General features: G+C 33.4%; 4 protein-coding genes across 4 annotated transcripts; all 4 read right to left on the reverse strand.

Annotated features, from left to right (window-relative positions):
- Positions 1-1,824: 1,824 nt before the first annotated feature.
- Positions 1,825-4,300, reverse strand: LOC120275426 (subtilisin-like protease 4). The gene is made up of 2 exons (XM_039281995.1): positions 3,513-4,300; positions 1,825-3,369 (listed from the first exon to the last, which is right to left on the reverse strand). The coding sequence occupies exon 2, from the start codon at positions 3,112-3,114 to the stop codon at positions 1,894-1,896; it is 1,221 nt and encodes a 406-aa protein (XP_039137929.1). The 5' UTR covers positions 3,115-3,369; positions 3,513-4,300; the 3' UTR covers positions 1,825-1,893.
- LOC120275540 (subtilisin-like protease) lies at positions 3,119-4,308 on the reverse strand. Its single transcript, XM_039282158.1, has 2 exons — positions 3,513-4,308; positions 3,119-3,369 (listed from the first exon to the last, which is right to left on the reverse strand). Exons 1-2 carry the CDS (start codon positions 4,306-4,308, stop codon positions 3,119-3,121), a joined length of 1,047 nt encoding a protein of 348 aa, XP_039138092.1.
- A 5,076-nt stretch (positions 4,309-9,384) lies between these two features.
- LOC120275541 (subtilisin-like protease 4) lies at positions 9,385-11,913 on the reverse strand. The gene is made up of 2 exons (XM_039282159.1): positions 11,118-11,913; positions 9,385-10,966 (listed from the first exon to the last, which is right to left on the reverse strand). Exons 1-2 carry the CDS (start codon positions 11,911-11,913, stop codon positions 9,513-9,515), a joined length of 2,250 nt encoding a protein of 749 aa, XP_039138093.1. The 3' UTR covers positions 9,385-9,512.
- A 510-nt stretch (positions 11,914-12,423) lies between these two features.
- On the reverse strand, positions 12,424-14,327 carry LOC120275903 (actin-depolymerizing factor-like). The gene is made up of 3 exons (XM_039282633.1): positions 14,199-14,327; positions 13,062-13,327; positions 12,424-12,806 (listed from the first exon to the last, which is right to left on the reverse strand). Exons 1-3 carry the CDS (start codon positions 14,211-14,213, stop codon positions 12,656-12,658), a joined length of 432 nt encoding a protein of 143 aa, XP_039138567.1. The 5' UTR covers positions 14,214-14,327; the 3' UTR covers positions 12,424-12,655.
- Between the last annotated feature and the right edge of the window lie 3,501 nt (positions 14,328-17,828).

Raw genomic sequence — 17,828 nt, forward strand, 5'->3', positions numbered from 1 at the left:
TTTTTTATAGTGTTATCTTGAATTTGTGGTGAGCGGGCGAAACTCAGCTGTCACTCTTAGAAGGGAAATCTCCCATAAATTCGATTTGGTACTAGTATTATGTTTACTTATTGTGAAACTCATGTTATTTTACTTTGTTATATGTATAATTGGGAATTATTTTGATTTACATGTTTATTGCGTAAGCTTTGCTACATGATTAGCTTATTTCCATAATTTGGAACACTATATTCAGTATTTTTTTTTTCACTTTGATATTCTAAAACCCTAATTGAGGTAGAATACCTTTTTATTATATCTTTCTTGCTATTTTGTATTAAAGTTTGCTATTATATGTATTCGTGCTCTAAACTAATTATTTTATTTGTAAAGTACCATATTTGGAGATTTATGTCATTATTGTGGTATATTTCTATTAGAGTTGTGCTAACCTCCCCTCATTGAGTAACATTACTTGCTCACCCATCTTTCCTCTTCCCAGCCTTTTGCAGGTAGTAGGTGCAAGCTGTGTGGCAACGTGCTGAGCATTTGCTACTGTCCTATCTTCTGTGTATCTTTTCAGTTCATGTATGTTTGTTTTTGTCATGGACATGTTGTTTGACTTATGGATCCACTAGTGTGTAGCAAACCTTGTTGTATGGTTTTGTATCTAAACAACTCTTAAACTCTTAGTGTATCAGCTATGTGTTGTTGTTATTGTTGATTCCCTGTGCATTTGTGAACCTCTTTATTTCTGTTTATCGTTGTTGTTGTTGTTGTTGTTGTTGTTGTTACTCCTGCTGTGTATCAGTATACTTCTATATCTTGTACCAGTGTAAATTTTTTTGTTTCCAGGTTGTTGGTTAGTCTTACGGTGCCCCGAGGGTTGAATGGCAGAGTGTCCCTCCTCGGGATCATCGCGGCGGTTGTCGCGTCCCTTGGGCCCGCGGGTCAGGGCATGATAACATGTGCAAGGACCGAGAGTTATGCATTGTCACCCGGCGACATAGGGTTTAGACTACAAACCTGCATCCACAATTAAAGATACATTACCACCATGCTTCTAAAGAAACTTGAACTCGGGACTTGTAAATCTCTACAGTAACGCTTTACATAATTGGACTAATGTGGCTAGGCTATGAACCCTTTGGTATTTTCATCTCTCATTGGGATTTTTATACTATTTTCTTTAGTTCTATTTTCTGTATAAGAGGTTACTACTAAATAATATTTGGTAGTCAAAAACAGCGGCAAGTAATCAGAGATTGAGGGTTGGTTTAGCCAAAAATTGTATAAAAAGAAATGATATTAGCTTTTTATGCATCAAAGAAAATAATTAAATGATCAAAATTCATCAAAGGATATGTTTATTTGTTGGATTTATCAGCCAGTGGAATTACTTTATTTTTGAAAATACTGGTAAGTTGAAACATTTCAAAAACTATTTATAAGTGTATTTGGTTTTACATTTGAATCGGACCGACGTAAAATCAAATCCATTCATTTCAAAACAAAATGCTAATCCCAAGACAGAAGTAAGTTATCTCCACCCACTCTTTTATGTCACAAGAAACAAGAACTAGAAAAACTACCTTCATGATAGGCAATAGGGTAATTAGTATTTCATTATTTTTCTTACTTAGATGATACAAATTCTACTTGTGACTTTTTAATAATTAATTCTAAAGAAAAATTATAATTACTTATATGATTTAATAAAGTCATTTGTATTTGTATATCTTTACCAACACATTTATTTCATAATAGAAGGAAAATAGTTTTCGTTTATTAAAAATTATTAAAAATCACAAAAAAAAATAACATATAAGTTTTTAATTACACCCACTCTTACTTAAAAATCACAATGTAGTAGCTCATATGCAAGACATCTCAAAAGGAAGTGCATACTACTGATCAATAGTATGTAACTGAAATTGGACTCCTCACAACATGAGTTGTAGAATTCAAAATTAGATACCCTTCCGAGACTTGTCCACTCTGTGCAGTACCATTGCTTGTAAATTGAAGCCGGAAACTCTGTGTCTCATTCAGAGCTAAAAATGACATGTTTTTTGTGTCTGATCTAATATCAACTCCATCAGGCATCTTCTTGATTTGTAGATCGTAAAGCTCGGCTGGACCGACATTTGTGACTGCTCTTGTAATGACAATTGCTGAGCCTTTCGCTATTGGCATCCTCAAACCGATTGAAGGATAGTTCAACTCGGCCGCTGTTATCGATTGAATTGTGGAGCAATCGATCCCTTGTTGTCGGACAATGGATTTGACAATGGGTGTAGAGTACATCCCACAAAGATATGGGATGTAATCCAATGGTTGGGTATCATAAACGAGTCCCGGGTCATTAGCTCCTTCTGGATTGACATGTCCGGCTCCCATGGCAAAGTAACTAGCCGGTTGGTGTGAGAAAGCATCATCGGCTATCGGATTCCCATCTAGATCCTCAGTGAGCGCAGTTGTCATGATTGCCGACTTTATCATCGCAGGTGACCAATCAGGGTGATTCTTTTTTAGATCAGCAACAATGCCGGAGACATGAGGAGTGGCCATAGATGTACCGCTCATGAAATTAAAGGTTGAGGTTGTGTTACCTGTTGGATTAGGCCCGACTTCTACCGGCCAAGCCGCAAGAATATTCACTCCTGGTGCGATGATGTCTGGCTTTATAATGCCTCCATTATACTGACTAGGGCCTCTTCCAGAGAAATAAGCTACGGAAGGAGCAGGAGAGGCTCCAAATTGTGTACCTTTGAAGACAATCGATGCTGTCGAGTTTCTAGTACTTCCCACATATGCTAATAGCTTTTGAGCATCAACATGGCTAATATGAGCAGCAGGAAGAACATGAGGATCTGAGTATGTTGTGAATCCTTGTTTTACAGTATTCATAATTATCAGTCCCTCTCCTCCAGCAGCTTTTACTCTCCTTCCTATCCCTACGCCAGAAAAGGGACTAGCCTCACATAAAACTATCTTTCCTTTAACATTGGCCGGATTTAGTTGTAATGAACATTCGAGATCATAATATATGCCTGTTGCTCCAGGGAACACGAGTTCTAAATTAGTAGCATTGTGTGTGTCTGGTTGATAAGCAGATTCACCATCGATTTCCATTCCATTACCGAGTATCACGGTTACCTTTTATCCTTCTATCAGTGCTGCTTGCTCCGATAGTAAAAATCCATGGAGCATCATTCGAAATCTCACTCGCAGTGGGTCCAGAATTCCCAGCGGCAGCACAAGGAACTATTCCTTGAGTAATAGCGTAGAAAGAGGAAACCGCAATGCTACTATCTGAAAACTGTTTTGGGCCGGAGACGAGAGACATTGACAGCACATCGACACCGTCTCGAATGGCTTGGTCTATGCCTATTCAAAAATCATATAATAGCAATAAGTGTATCTTAGAAAATATAGAAATCATCAAAATGAGAAGCCAAAGCTTATATATTCAAATTTATATCTTTCAAATTAATTGATATAAAATTATTAATTACTCTAATGGTCTTTACCTGCTAGGATATCATCTTCAAATCCCGTGTTTCGATTCATTACTTTATAAACGGAAATATGAGCTCTTGGTGCAGTCCCTACCGCCGTTCCTCTAGCTTGGTTGAGGACTCCAGCATCATAAACCGGGCTTCCAGTGGCTATGCTAGCACAATGTGTCCCATGGCCAGTGACATCAAGAGGTGATGGATTTCTGCCCCGCCGGAATGCCATTGCACCAATGAGCTTGTTGTTACATACATTTGGTCCAAATGAACAATTACCGAACCAATTAACCGGCGGAGCTGGAACTGCGTTAAAACTTTGAAAAGAAGGATGTGTAGGTGTGATGCCGGTGTCGATCACTCCAATAATAATCCCCTCTCCATATTGAGAGCTCCACCATAACCCTCCTCCTTCGCTCAAGCCCATAAACTCAGGAGTGTAGGTTGTTTGCGCTCTAACCTCTTCTGGCAGGCGAGCAAACAAAAAACCCGGCTTTGTTTCCATGGCTAAAACTTCATCGGCTGTCAATAATGCTGCAAATCCACTAATTGCATGGCGATATGAATAGATCATCCGTTCTTCACCGGAGTCTAGACTATTGTTTGGCAAAAATGATCTATGAAAATTTGTGAGCTCTTCATCATTCACTAGATTCACTCCTCCGACAGGCTCTTCTACAAAAACTATGAATGTCTTAACTTGATTGTCACTTACAATGGGCATAAGTTGGCATTGGATTAATCTAAGATATGAATTGGAAGCAAAGAGGATAATAAGCATTGCAAAAACGGTAGCACATTTCTTGTCTTCCATTTTGCAATGCTGTGTATTTTCATTGAAAGCTATTGAGTTGTATTTATATGGAGCAAAATGCTATCACATAGTAGCATCCAAGATAAGTAAGATGGATTATCATTGCACCACTTGCACCTATTCATGTGTCATTTAATCACTCAACAATCCAAAGGAAGCTTCCATGCATGTGTGTCCATCTTAATTATGTTTTTATCTTGTACATATAACTATATATTAACATAGATTTTATTATATATAAAAGTTATATTCACATAATAGACAAAATCATGAACTAAGTCTTCTCACAAAAAACATCACTAATTGCAATTCTTAAAGTGTACTGGAATATGTGTTCTTGAGATGCTCCTATGTACACTATTGCACTATGTCAAGTCTCAAACTTATTTCTGCCATGATAAATTGCAAGAACAGTTTTCTTATTTTTATTTTATCAGAACCATTCCAAACTTAAATGTCTACTTACCTACTTAAACACATTCATGTTTTTGCAGTTTTTCGAGTGACTTCATTGTAATAAATATCATAACAATTACTAGAACCTGGTTCCAGAGTTCCATGGAATACGGAAAATTTAAATGTTAATAAGCATCATGAAAGAGAAGAGGATACACAAAATTTAAATGTTCAAGAGCTTACAAACACATGTTCTTCAAACCATGTAACTGATCAAGACAAACAAAATGACTAATTTGCGAGATCTCTGAGCACTTGCAAGTCCACCTCTATCGAGTCAGTAGCTTGGATGTCATAATGTACACCTTCGAGTTCATGCCTAAATCAGTCTTTGGTTATAGCGCACAACATCTTGGCACGAATACGGGAGGTTGAAGGTGACCTAAATCGACACAAAAACAATTTCAATTCCATTTTAGTATTATAATACTCTCTTTTTAAAAAAAAATAATAATAATAATACTATTTTTTTAAGGAAAATGGAAAAAAAGAATTTTTGAATAAAGTGGATAAACCACAGATTTATTAAAAAAGAGAGAAGGTAACAAAGAACACCAAGTACAGAAGAAAAATTAAAATACCAGACATAAGAAAATATAAAAGACTGTTTTCCTCACCAAGGGATGAGGAAAACAAATCAGAACTAAAAGAAAAAACAAAAAAGACAAGGAGAGAAAAGATAACAAGTCGGGCCGGCAAAATCAACCATCAGGAGACACAGGCCTGTCCAGCAACAACGAGAGTGGATTACTCCTAACCAGAGGTGTGCACCGAATCACCAGCGGGATCGGTTGATCTAGAGCTCAGAAAGTTAAGGGAGCGTTTAATCCTCTGAACAACATCAGAGGGTTCCTGTTGATGGGCCTCCGCATCTGCAGAAATCCAAGAGAGAAGCAAATTAGCTGTTTTGTAGAGAGTAGAAAAAATGGGAGACTGAATTTGATTAAAAAAGCGGTTGTTGCGTTCCAGCCAGATATTCTAGAAGATAGCTCTAGAACAGAGATCCCAGATAATCCTGGAAGTAGGATTCAAAGAGGGGATCCAAGTGGTCCAGATATTAGAAACAGAGGATGGAAGAATATCAATATCTAATAAACATTTGAAGTAAGACCAGATTCTTTCTGAGAAAATACAATCAATGAAAAGGTGGTCCACTGTTTCTGAGTTGTTATGACTTAGTATACATGTGTCAGAGTCAGAATTTTATTACAACCTTTTTTAAAAAGATTTTCAAGAGTCAGAATTTTATTATCCCAGGCAAGCCAACAGAATAAAGTTATTTTACTAGGAGATTTTATCTTCCAGAATTTGGAGTAAAGTTGACTGTGAATTCCTCCATCAATAAGAAAGTTGTAGCATGATTTGACAGAGAAGGCTCCATTTCTATTTAATGACCAGAGAAAGGAATCCTCTTGGTCGATCATTTGGACAATTCGGAATATAATTATGAATTATGTCAAAGTCGTCTGTGGAGGTTGTTCTGAACGTATTACCACAAGAATTAAGAATATGAATAAATTGTCTTACTGTAATCCAAGGAAAATAACATTCCAAAAAAAGTGATGGCCAACGATCTTTTGGAGATAGACCCTCTAACCATCTATCAAACCAGAAAAGTGTATTATTACCACTCCCAATTGATTTGATTATACATGATCAAAATGAGGGTAGAATGGCATTAATTCCCGACCATAAGAAAGACTTATTTCTAGGTGGTTGATGATATAAAATGCCATGCGATTCTCTAATCGCGTAGTTGGCATTGATTATCTTGGTCCAACAGGAAACCGGCTTTGTTGTGATTTTCCACCATCACTTACCCAGCAACGCGTTGTTGAAGACCTGTAAATCCAAAATTCCCCAATTACCCATGTTACGGGGTCGGCAGATTCTTTTCCAAGCAATTAATCTAATTCCCTTAGATCCCAGATTCGGGCCCTTCCAAAAGAAATCTCTTCTTATTTTATCGATCTCATGAATGACCCAAGCAGGAAGTTTAAATACTGATATCCAGTATACTGGGAGTGATGAAAGTACAGAATTGATAAGGGTAATTAAGTCTACCCCCCAGGGAAAGGTAAATTGCTTTCCAGTGTGAAAACCTATCGCGGACGGTATCAATTTACCTTGTCCAATCTTGTCGCCTAGGACGTCTACCAGAGAGGGGAACACCCAGGTATGTAATGGGTAGACAATCCCTATTGCAATTGAGAATTCTAGCTGAAGATGAGTGAGGTTGGTAACCAAAATTTGTGGAGTAAAGACAGCTTTTTGAAAAATTAATTGAAAGATCAGAACAACCTTCAAAGAGATAAAGTAATAATTTAATGATTTTGAGATCATCATGTCCACCAGCAGAAAAAATAATTAAATTATCTGCATATTGTAATTGACAGATGCTGTTTGAGTGGTCGAGCTGAACTCCAACCAAAACTTTGGAATTAATAGTCTTTATGATTTGGCTCGGGAACCCCTTCTCCACTAGATCCCATATAGATCCTAAGATCGGAACAACGTTTTCATTTTGATGCTCCATTGCTTGTAATTTTCTTCTTTAAAGATGGGAGTCATCATATCTGTTGAGATTAGCGGACTATCACACCATTCGCAGCCATACTACAGCTCAGCGAACGAGGCAGAGAAATTCCTCACGTCAGAGGGATTAAACGGAGCTTCTCAACAACTCTGATACCACCATTGGTTACTTCTTCGAAATATTATCTCATTCATTCATACATACATCATAAGAGATGCAAAATACAAACTATAAATGACTACAAGAGAACAGACAAAGTAACATACTTTCAAAAGCATGCGCATGCACATGCACATGCACGTTCATGCTAGCTACCTAGCTTAATACAAATAATCTTAGTACTGATATCAAAAACACAATAAAAAAGTTTCAAACTTTATTCCAGCAAACCATGCAAAGATATAGTAATATGTCATTCATGCAAGTGGCCCATACTATAGCATCAATCTTTTCCTTGTCATCATGCAGTCTCCAATCAAACTTCAGCATGTGTGCCCATCTTAAATATGCTGTCATCTTCTTATAAATAAAAATTCGATATGAAGCTAACCATTAATATTCACAGTTGTAAACCATTAATATTTGAATGTTTTTCAGTTTTTGGCATGTTGAAAAAAAAACAAAACAAAACGAAAAACAAACTAGAAAAATCTCAATTTTTTTCCCTTTTTGGATATTATCATCCATGCAATCCAAATCTTATCCCATAATCCATGCCTACTCTTGTTCTTTTATGTTCATTAATATTTGCCACCATAGTCTCCCTTCAAAGTTTTCACAGTTAGCTCAAACTATCACTTATTAGCTACTTTGGCATTCATCACTTTGTCCCCCCTTCTTCTCAACTCTAGAAATTAGATTGGCATTCAGTTCTTTGTCCCCGTTCTTCTGTACTCTAGAAATTAGATTACTTCTGGTTCTCTCTCTCTCCATATATATATATATTGATAAATATGACAAATATATATAAAATCAGGGGCATGTGCAAGGACCGAAAGTTGTGCATCTTTACCAGGTGACATAGGGTTTAGACTACAAACCTGAACCCACAACCAAAGATTCATTACCACCAATGCTTCTAAAGAAACTTGAACTCAGGACTTGTAAATCTTGGCGCACCAACGCTTTACACAATTGGGCTAATATGGCTGGACTATGAACCTTTAATTTTATTACTTAAAAATATTTTTATAATTAATTTTTAAAAACAATATAATATTTTCAATAATAAAAAACATTTTTCATAAAAATATTTAATCATATAAATATTAAAATATTAAAATCTTTAATATTTATTTAATTTATTACCTAAAAATATTTTTAAAATTAATTTTTAAAAACAATATAATATTTTCAATAATAAAAAATATTTTTTCATAAGAACTTAATCATATAAATATTAAATTATTAAAATATTTAATATTTATTTAATTTATTACTTAAAAATATTTTTATAATTATTTTTTAAAACAATAAAATATTTTCAATAAAAAAATATTTTTGTCATAAAAACTTTTAATCATAAAAATATTTAATGTTTCTTTAATTTTATTACTTAAAAATATTTTTATAATTAAATTTAAAGATACCACTTACTTTACTGCATTTCATCTTACAGTAAATTTTGTTGTAAGTTGAAATATTGTAAAAGTGGGTGAGATGTATATCCGCTTACATGTAAGTAGAACTTTTACAGCAAATCAAACAGTCACTTACATGTAAAATTAATTACATTACAGTTACTTACAGCTAACCAAACAGCTTGTATTTGGTTTTACATTTGAATCGGACCGAGGTAAAATCAAATCCATTCATTTCAAAACAAAATGCTAATCCCAAGACAAAACTAACTTATCTCCACCCACTCTTTTATGTCACTAGAAACAAGGACAAGAAAAACTACCTTCATGATAGCCAATAGGATAATTAGTATTTCATTATTTTCCTTAGATGATACAAATTCTACTTGTAAATTTTTAATAATTAATTCTAAAAAAATTATAATTACTAATATGATTTAATAAAGTCATTTTTATTTGTATATCTTTACCAACACATTTATTTGATAATAGAAGGAAAATAGTTTTCATTTATTAAAAATCACAAAAAAAAAAAACAATATATAAGTTTTTAGTTGCATCCACTCTTATTTAAAAATCACAATGTAGTAGCTCATATGCAAGAAATCTCAAAAGGAAGTGCATACTACTGATCAGTAGTATGTAATTGAAATTGGACTCCTGACAACATGAGTTGTAGAATTCAAAATTAGATACCCTTCTGAGACTTGCCCACTCTGTGCAGTACCATTGCTCGTAAACTGAAGCCGAAAACTCTGCGTCTCATTCAGAGCTGAAAATGACAGATTTTTTTTGTCTGATCTAATATCAACTCCATCAGGCATTTTCTTGATTTGTAGATCGTACAGCTCAGCCGGACCGACATTTGTGACTGTTCTTGTAATGACAATTGCTGAGCCTTTCGCTATTGGCATCCTCAAACCGATTGAAGGATAGTTCAACTCGGCAGCTGTTATCGATTGAATTATGGAGCAATCAATCCCTTGTTGTCGGACAATGGATTTGACAGTGGGTGTAGAGTACATCCCACAAAGATACGGGATGTAATCCAATGGTTGGGTGTCATAAACAAGTCCCGGGTCATTAGCTCTTTCTGGATTGACATGTCCGGCTCCCATGGCAAAGTAACTAGCCGGTTGGTGTGAGAAAGCATCATCGGCTATCGGATTCCCATCTAGATCCTCAGTGAGCGCAGTTGTCATGATTGCCGACTTGATCATCGCAGGTGACCAATCAGGGTGATTCTTTTTTAGATCAGCAACAATGCCGGAGACATGAGGAGTGGCCATAGATGTACCGCTCATGAAATTAAAGGTTGAGGTTGTGTTACCTGTTGGATTAGGCCCGACTTCTACCGGCCAAGCCGCAAGAATATTCACTCCTGGTGCGATGATGTCTGGCTTTATAATGCCTCCATTATATTGACTAGGGCCTCTTCCAGAGAAATAAGCTACGGAAGGAGTAGGAGAGGCTCCAAATTGTGTACCTTTGAAGACAATCGATGCTGTCGGGTTTCTAGTAGTTTGCACATATGCCTTTAGCTTTTGAGCATCAACATGGCTAACATGAGCAGCAGGAAGAACATGAGGATCCGAGGATGTTGTGAATCCGTGTTTTACGTCATTCATAATTATCATTCCCTCTCCTTCGGCATCTTTTACTATCCTTCCTATCAATAAAGAAAAGGGACTAACCTCGCATAAAACTATCTTTCCTTTGACATCAGCCGCGTCTACTGATAAACAGTCAGGATCAGAACCAGGAAGCACGAGTTCTAAATCAGTAGCATTATGTGTGTCTGGTTGATAAGCAGATTCACCATCGATTTCCATTCCATTACCCAGCATCACGGTTACCTTTATCCTTCTATCCGTGTTGCTTGCTCCTACAGTTAAAATCCATGGAGCATCATTTGAAATAACACTTGCAGTGGGGCCGGAATTCCCAGCAGCAGCACAAGGAACTATTCCTTGGGTAATAGCATAGAAAGAGGACACCGCAATGCCACTATCTAAAAAGTGTTTTGGTCCAGAAACAAGAGACATTGAGAGCACATTGACACCATCTCGAATGGCTTGGTCTATGCCTATCCAAAAATCATGTAATAATAATTAGAGTAGCTTAGAAAATATAAAAATCAAAATGAGAAACCAAAACTTATATATTCATGCGCTGATCAAATTCATATCTTTCAAATTAATTGATATGAGACTATTAATTATTCAAATGAATTTTACCTGCTAGCATATCATCGTCTGATCCAAGGTTTCTATACAATACTTTGTAAGCAGAGATATGAGCTCTCGGCGCAATCCCTCCTGCTGTTCCTCTAGCTTGGCCAAGGACTCCAGCATCATAAACAGGGCTTCCAGCGGCTATGCTAGCACAATGTGTCCCATGGCCAGTGTCATCAAGAGGTGACGGATTTTTACCGTTTTGGAATGCCATTGCGCCAATGAGTTTGTTGTTGCATACATTCGGTCCAAACGAACAATTGCCGAACCAATTAACCGGCGGAGCCGGAACTGCATTAAAACTTTGAAAAGAAGGATGTGTAGGAGTGATGCCGTTGTCGATCACTCCAATAATAATCCCCTCTCCATATTGAGAGCTCCACCATAACCCTCCTCCTATGCTCAAGCCCATAAACTCAGGAGTGTAGGTTGTTTCCGCTCTAACCTCTTCGGGCAGGCGAGCAAACAAGAAACCTGGTTTTGTTTCCATGGCTAAAGCTTCATCGGCTGTCAACAATGCCGCAAATCCACTAATGGCATGGCGATATGAATAGATCATACGTTCTTCACCAGAGTCTAGACTATTGTTTGGCAAAAATGATCTATGAAAATTTGTTAGCTCTTCATCATTCACTAGATTGGCTCCTCCGACAGGCTCTTCTACAAAAACTATGAATGTCTTAACTTGATTGTCACTAACAATAGGCATAAGTTGGCATTGGATCAATCTAAGATAAGAATTGGAAGCAAAGAGGATAATAAGCATTGCAAAAAAGGTAGCACATTTCTTGTCTTCCATTTTGCAATGCTGTGCATCTCCATTGTAAGCTAGTGAGTAGTATTTATATGGAGCAAAATACTATCACATAGTAGCATCCAAGATAAGGAAGATTGATTATTATTGCACCACTTGCACCTATTCATGTGTCATTTAATCACTCAACAATCCAAAGGATGCTTCCATGCATGTGTGTCCATCTTAATTATGTTTTCATCTTGTAAATATAACTATACATTAACATATATAGTTTTATTATATATAAAGGTTATATTAACATAATAAACAAAATCATGAACTAAGTCTTCTCACAAGAAACATCACTTATTGCAATTATTAAAGTGTACTGGAATATATGTTCTTGAGATGCTCCTATGTACATTATTGCACTATGTCGAATCTCAAACTTATTTTTGCCATGATAAATTGCAAGAATAGTTTTCTTATTTTTATTTAATCAGAACCATTCCAAACTTAAATGTCTACTTATCTACTTAAACATATTCATGTTTTTGCAGTTTTTCAAGTGACTTCATTGTAATAAATATCATAACAATTACTAGAACCTGGTTCCAGAGTTCCATAGAATACGGAAAATTTAAATGATAATAAGCATCATGTAAGAGAAGAGGATACACAAAGACAAGGGAAATCTTAGAGATTAACTAAGAAGAGAAGTATCCAAACAATATGTCTTATTTTTTTTAGAGCTTACAAACACATGTTCTTCAAACCATGTAACTGATCAAGACAAACAAAATGACTAATTTGCACGATCTCTGAGCACTTGCAAGTCCATCTCCATCGAATCAGTTGCTTGGATCTCATAATGTACACCTTCGAGTTCATGCCGAAATCTGTCTTTCGATGTAGCGTACAACATCTTGGCACGAATACGGGAGGTCGAAGGAGACCTATATTGATACAAAAACAATTTCAATTCATTCTAGTTTTCAAATAACATTCTGTTCACCTTTTTCTACACATAAGTAAAACTTTGTAATTTTAAAAGCTATCAGCATTGCTTAAAATTACGATAATAATTAAACTATAAGAATAATGCATAAGACTCAGTAAATAAGAAAACCAGTAATGAATGATGAGAAGCATTGCCTTAACGACAAACAACTAAAAACTAAACAATGATATGAGAGATTGAAAACAATTACCATGCTATGAAAAAGATCTTGCTCTTCTGGCAGTTATCCTCGGTGACGAAATCGAAGTCATAAACAGCATATCGGCAGTCATTTTCAGGCAATGAGGCAGTGAATTCATCATAACTTTCCCCCGCTCCTCCTGTTTTCTCAACCACAACCTCTTTTTTCTTCTCATCGATCTTATAAATCACATAGCGATGCACCTTCTTCCTCTGCAATTCCATAAATGTGCTCTTGCTCTCATCGCTCACTCCCATCCCCGACAACGCATTTGACTACATTAACAAACATACTAATTTAAAATCTTCGAAGTTTAAGTATTTATCATCAAACTCAAAGGATCAAACAAGAACCCCAAAGAAAAAAATCAAAGACGATATTCTTCTTGGAATCCATCAAATGTCCTTTTGGCTCTGCTTACATTCATATACGTACTTTAAAATCTATACATTTAAAGCATTCGTTATCAAACTCAAAATGATCAAACAAGAAAATAAACAACAAAAATGAGACCTTTCCTTAGAATCTACCAAATGTCCTGTTGCTCCTCATCACACAATCCCATTCAAAGACATGCATTTGATTACATAAATGATGCTACTTTAAATCTAAAAAAATTGAAGCATTTATCATCAAAATCAAAAAAACAAACAAGAACCTCAAAAAACAAACATCAAAGATGAGATTTTTCTTAGAATCCACCATATGCCCTCTTTCTCTGCCTCATCACACACACTCCCATTCTGGAAGACGCACTTGATTCCATTAACAAACATACATTAAAATGTACAAATTTAAAGCATTTATCATCAAACTCAAAGGAACAAACAAGAACTCCCAAAAACGAACATCAAAAATGAGATTTTTCTTGGAATCCAACAAATGTGCTCTTGTTATCTCATCCCAAAAGGCTCATTTCAGTACATTAACAAACATTCTTTAAAATACACAAATTTGAAGCATTTCTCATCAAAAGCCCCACAAAAATAAACATCAAAAGATGACATTTTGCTTGAAATCCATCACAGATTTAGACCAAATTCCAGTAAAACTAAAGCATTAAAAACTCTCTCTAATAATCATACACACAAAACTTTACTACTTAATCAAACAAAAATCATATAAAGATGTAGATCTTAAGCTTACCATTCGGATAGACATCGCTCCGAGATCAAAATCAAAGAGAACAAAAAATAAAAAAATGCGAACTTTGATATAATAAGAAGAAAAAAAATGAGATTTTTTTATCTTTTACTTATATAACACTCTTTAGCCACCGAGAAATGAGACTCAAGAAAGAAACCCAAGGATTTGAAAGCATATGTTTCCATTAGTCTTTTTTTAGGTTATTTTTGGGTCTCTTTAGAGTTTTTGTTCAAAAAGATCTCTATTTTGCGGGCTTCGAGACGTCGCGTCACGGCATTAGATCTTGTGAGAGGTCTGGAACACGTCAGACACTTTGAAAGCCGCTCCATATATTGACACGTGTCCACGTGTATTTTTAAAATATAAGTGTATTAATATGGCTTGTTTATATGTTATCTTCTTGTTTTGTTGGATAATTAGTTGATAAAATTAGTGGTTGAAAGACTATGATTCATCATCATCTTCTTCTTCTTCTTATTTTTAATGATATTTTTAAGGAAAAAAATTATTGCAAGTGTGAGTTCAACCTCAAATTTTATAAAATAATTAAAATGTTTAGCTAATCTTTATATTGTAAGTAAACCATTTTTTTTCATTTATATATAAATTTTTTTGAGGATTTTTATTCAAAATTAAGCATATTTTAAAGAACTAACCAATAAATTATTTATTTATTTATTATTACTATATTAACTTTTCATAGGCAACTTTGTTGAACTAAAAATAAAAAAGTAATAAATTTGTTAAATTATCTACGTTTGGTCTATTATTAGAAGAAAATTAAAAATTTAATCTTTATTTGTAGATGAGAAAGAATCTCAACATTCTCTTACTTATCAAACCTTCTAACTTAAAAAGCTTGCTTAAGTCACATAGATATTTAACTTTAGAGTTTAAAAAAAAAAAAAAATGCAATCATCTTTTACTTTAAACTCTCAACATAATCATGGTCAAGCATTTAATTAACATAGTTTTCAAAAGATAAAAAGAGTTACACTCGAGCATTTATTCCTCTTTAACTTTAGCACAAAGCAAGCATATATGCATTTTTTATAAAAGAAATAATGGTGTATATATATAGTCTTCTTGAAATTAATATGATAATTAATTGGAAATTAATTAGTATATTTATTGGAAATTAATTAGTATATTTAGAAATGACATCTTCTTCTTGATCTAGTCTACATAACTTAACGCACTTCTCTTTGTTATCTTTTGTTAGTCCATGAATGATATCATATATAAATCCAAGTTAGTTTAAACAGATCAACTTTGTTGATTTCTTTCTCAAACTCATGGTAATTGAATCCAATCTTGGAACATGGTTTTTAAAATGCAGACCACCGCCATATTAATTTTTCCTATTTGGTGTACTAGATAGTTAATTAGTTTCCACATTGTGCATATATATATATATATCTTTTACTGGATTAATGTCCTTGATGAAATCTAATGCATTACTCAAATATGAATTTAACTTATCTTCATGTACATACAAGTAATCCAAGTCAATATCATCCTCATTAACTAGTCAATGATCTCAATATATATATATATATATAAGTTTGGAATTTTCCACGTCAAACTAACACATGCATTCTAAGTCAAAGAAAGCATAAATACAAATGAAACAATTGGCACACAGTTGGCAATTGGCACCATTACATGTTATTCAATATAAATAAATAAATATATTTATATAAATATATATATATATATATAACTTAATCGGAAGACATATCACATCGTACACGTGCATGCATGCATGGACGCGCATATATGCAGTATTGGTCTCTGTATTGGCATATAGTGAACATTTTAGCTCTTGTCCTATTTATGTGTATACTAATTATATAAAATTTAATGGTTTATATTATTTACATGGTGCTCATATCATAATATCATCATGTATTTCATATTTTTAAATTTATTTAATAATAATGTGATATATTTCAATAATGTGATAATTAATGTGTATATATACCATATATAATACATCATACTACATCATTGATTTCTAGCACTATGTGTATAATATAAATCTTAATGGTTCGTATTATTTACATGGTTTTCACGTGATAATATTGTCATGTACTTCATATTTTAAAATTTAATTAATAATAATGTGGATATATTTCAATAACGTACGTGATAATTAATTACTTGTATGTGCATGGTATATAAGACATCATACCACGTCATCAATTTGGAAATTTTTTTAATTTTTTTTAAATAATTTCTGTGACATAACTTATTTGCCATGTTAGCAGCCTGCCATGTGTTTTTTTAAAAAAATAAAAATTTAAATTTAAATTTTTAAAAGTTTTAAATTTTAATATAAATGACAATATTAAATATGATAATTGACGTAATAAGTGATGTCTTATAAAATTAAATGAAAAAATAAAAATATATTTTCCACTTTGATGACATGAAATATATATATATATATATATATATATATAATGTCATGAGTGCCTAAAATGAAATTTATATGCATGTATGTATGTCAGAAATTTATAATCTTACAATTTTTAATTCAAGTTTATTTGACATATTTTATTTAATTTTGATGCAAAGGTGAATAAGTTTGTGACAACATTGATTTTTATAATAGATTTGATTTATTTGTTTTTTTGTTTTTCCTCTACTATAAATATGATATTTACTAGAAAATGATCTATATTAAAATTGAGTTTTTTTTTTTCTTATCCTCTCAAAATGATAAACAAATCAATAAATTAAAAAATATATTTATTTTTGATATACGTCCAAATAATTATATTTAACTATCCATTCAGTGAAGAAACAGAAAGACACGGTAGCGTACTACGAGGGTGCATTGTTTTGACCAATATAAAAATATGAAATTTCATATATATTATTGAACGTTTTGAAAATATAAAAAATAAAACAAAAAATATTATTCTCTCTCATATGAATATATATATACCCACAGCAATGATAAACTGTAAGTCTAAACTATTTCAAGCCGGCTATAGAAATTTTTTTCTTTCATATCATTTTATAAAAATTCAAAAACCTAAATAAACTATAATTAGATATATTATGTAGTAAAGTTTCTGCAAGACAACTTTAAAGCTAAAGAGCTTTCATAATAAGATATTAACATATGTTGTTAAAATTATATCCATACTTTATTAATTCATATATATATATATATATATATATATATATATATATATATATACACGAAATATAGAGAAATCACATTAGAAATGTGTTCAGATATGGAATTAATACCTTAATATATATAGTTGCCCTTTCATTCTATGTTAGCTAAGATTTAAACATGCTTCTTTGATAATAATATGAACATGCAATGTAAAAAAATGGGTCCAAATAAATTGAGAGGTTGTCCGCATATATATATATAATATAAGAATAATTAATAATGTGATGAAGCAGTCATTATCCATTGATTGCATTTTCATAAGTTGATGATATGAGTTGGAGATTGACAGCTGCAAGTACAAGTTGATGTTTGAAAACAAAATTGTATTTTGTTTTCTTGCAAAGCACTTCATTCAGCATATCATAATCAAAAGCACTGTTGAGTTTTTAACCTTTTTGGAAAATCACAACAACATTATGATCTCTTTCTTTATA

Source organism: Dioscorea cayenensis, chromosome 14 (assembly GCF_009730915.1).
Source record: "Dioscorea cayenensis subsp. rotundata cultivar TDr96_F1 chromosome 14, TDr96_F1_v2_PseudoChromosome.rev07_lg8_w22 25.fasta, whole genome shotgun sequence".
In the NCBI taxonomy this organism is placed as follows: domain Eukaryota; kingdom Viridiplantae; phylum Streptophyta; class Magnoliopsida; order Dioscoreales; family Dioscoreaceae; genus Dioscorea; species Dioscorea cayenensis.

What these genes read in the sequence shown, in the direction of transcription:
- LOC120275903 (XM_039282633.1), bottom strand. An exon ending in AAGATCTTTTTCATAGCATG is followed by an intron (nt 12,807 to 13,061) that starts GTAATTGTTTTC and finishes GTATCAATATAG; the next exon opens with GTCTCCTTCGACCTCCCGTA.
- LOC120275541 (XM_039282159.1), bottom strand. Translation starts at nt 11,913, where the DNA reads ATGGAAGACAAGAAATGTGCTACCTTTTTTGCAATGCTTATTATCCTC. An exon ending in AGACGATGATATGCTAGCAG is followed by an intron (nt 10,967 to 11,117) that starts GTAAAATTCATT and finishes ATTTTTGGATAG; the next exon opens with GCATAGACCAAGCCATTCGA.
- LOC120275426 (XM_039281995.1), bottom strand. Translation starts at nt 3,114, where the DNA reads ATGGAAATCGATGGTGAATCTGCTTATCAACCAGACACACACAATGCT.
- LOC120275540 (XM_039282158.1), bottom strand. Translation starts at nt 4,308, where the DNA reads ATGGAAGACAAGAAATGTGCTACCGTTTTTGCAATGCTTATTATCCTC. An exon ending in TGAAGATGATATCCTAGCAG is followed by an intron (nt 3,370 to 3,512) that starts GTAAAGACCATT and finishes ATTTTTGAATAG; the next exon opens with GCATAGACCAAGCCATTCGA.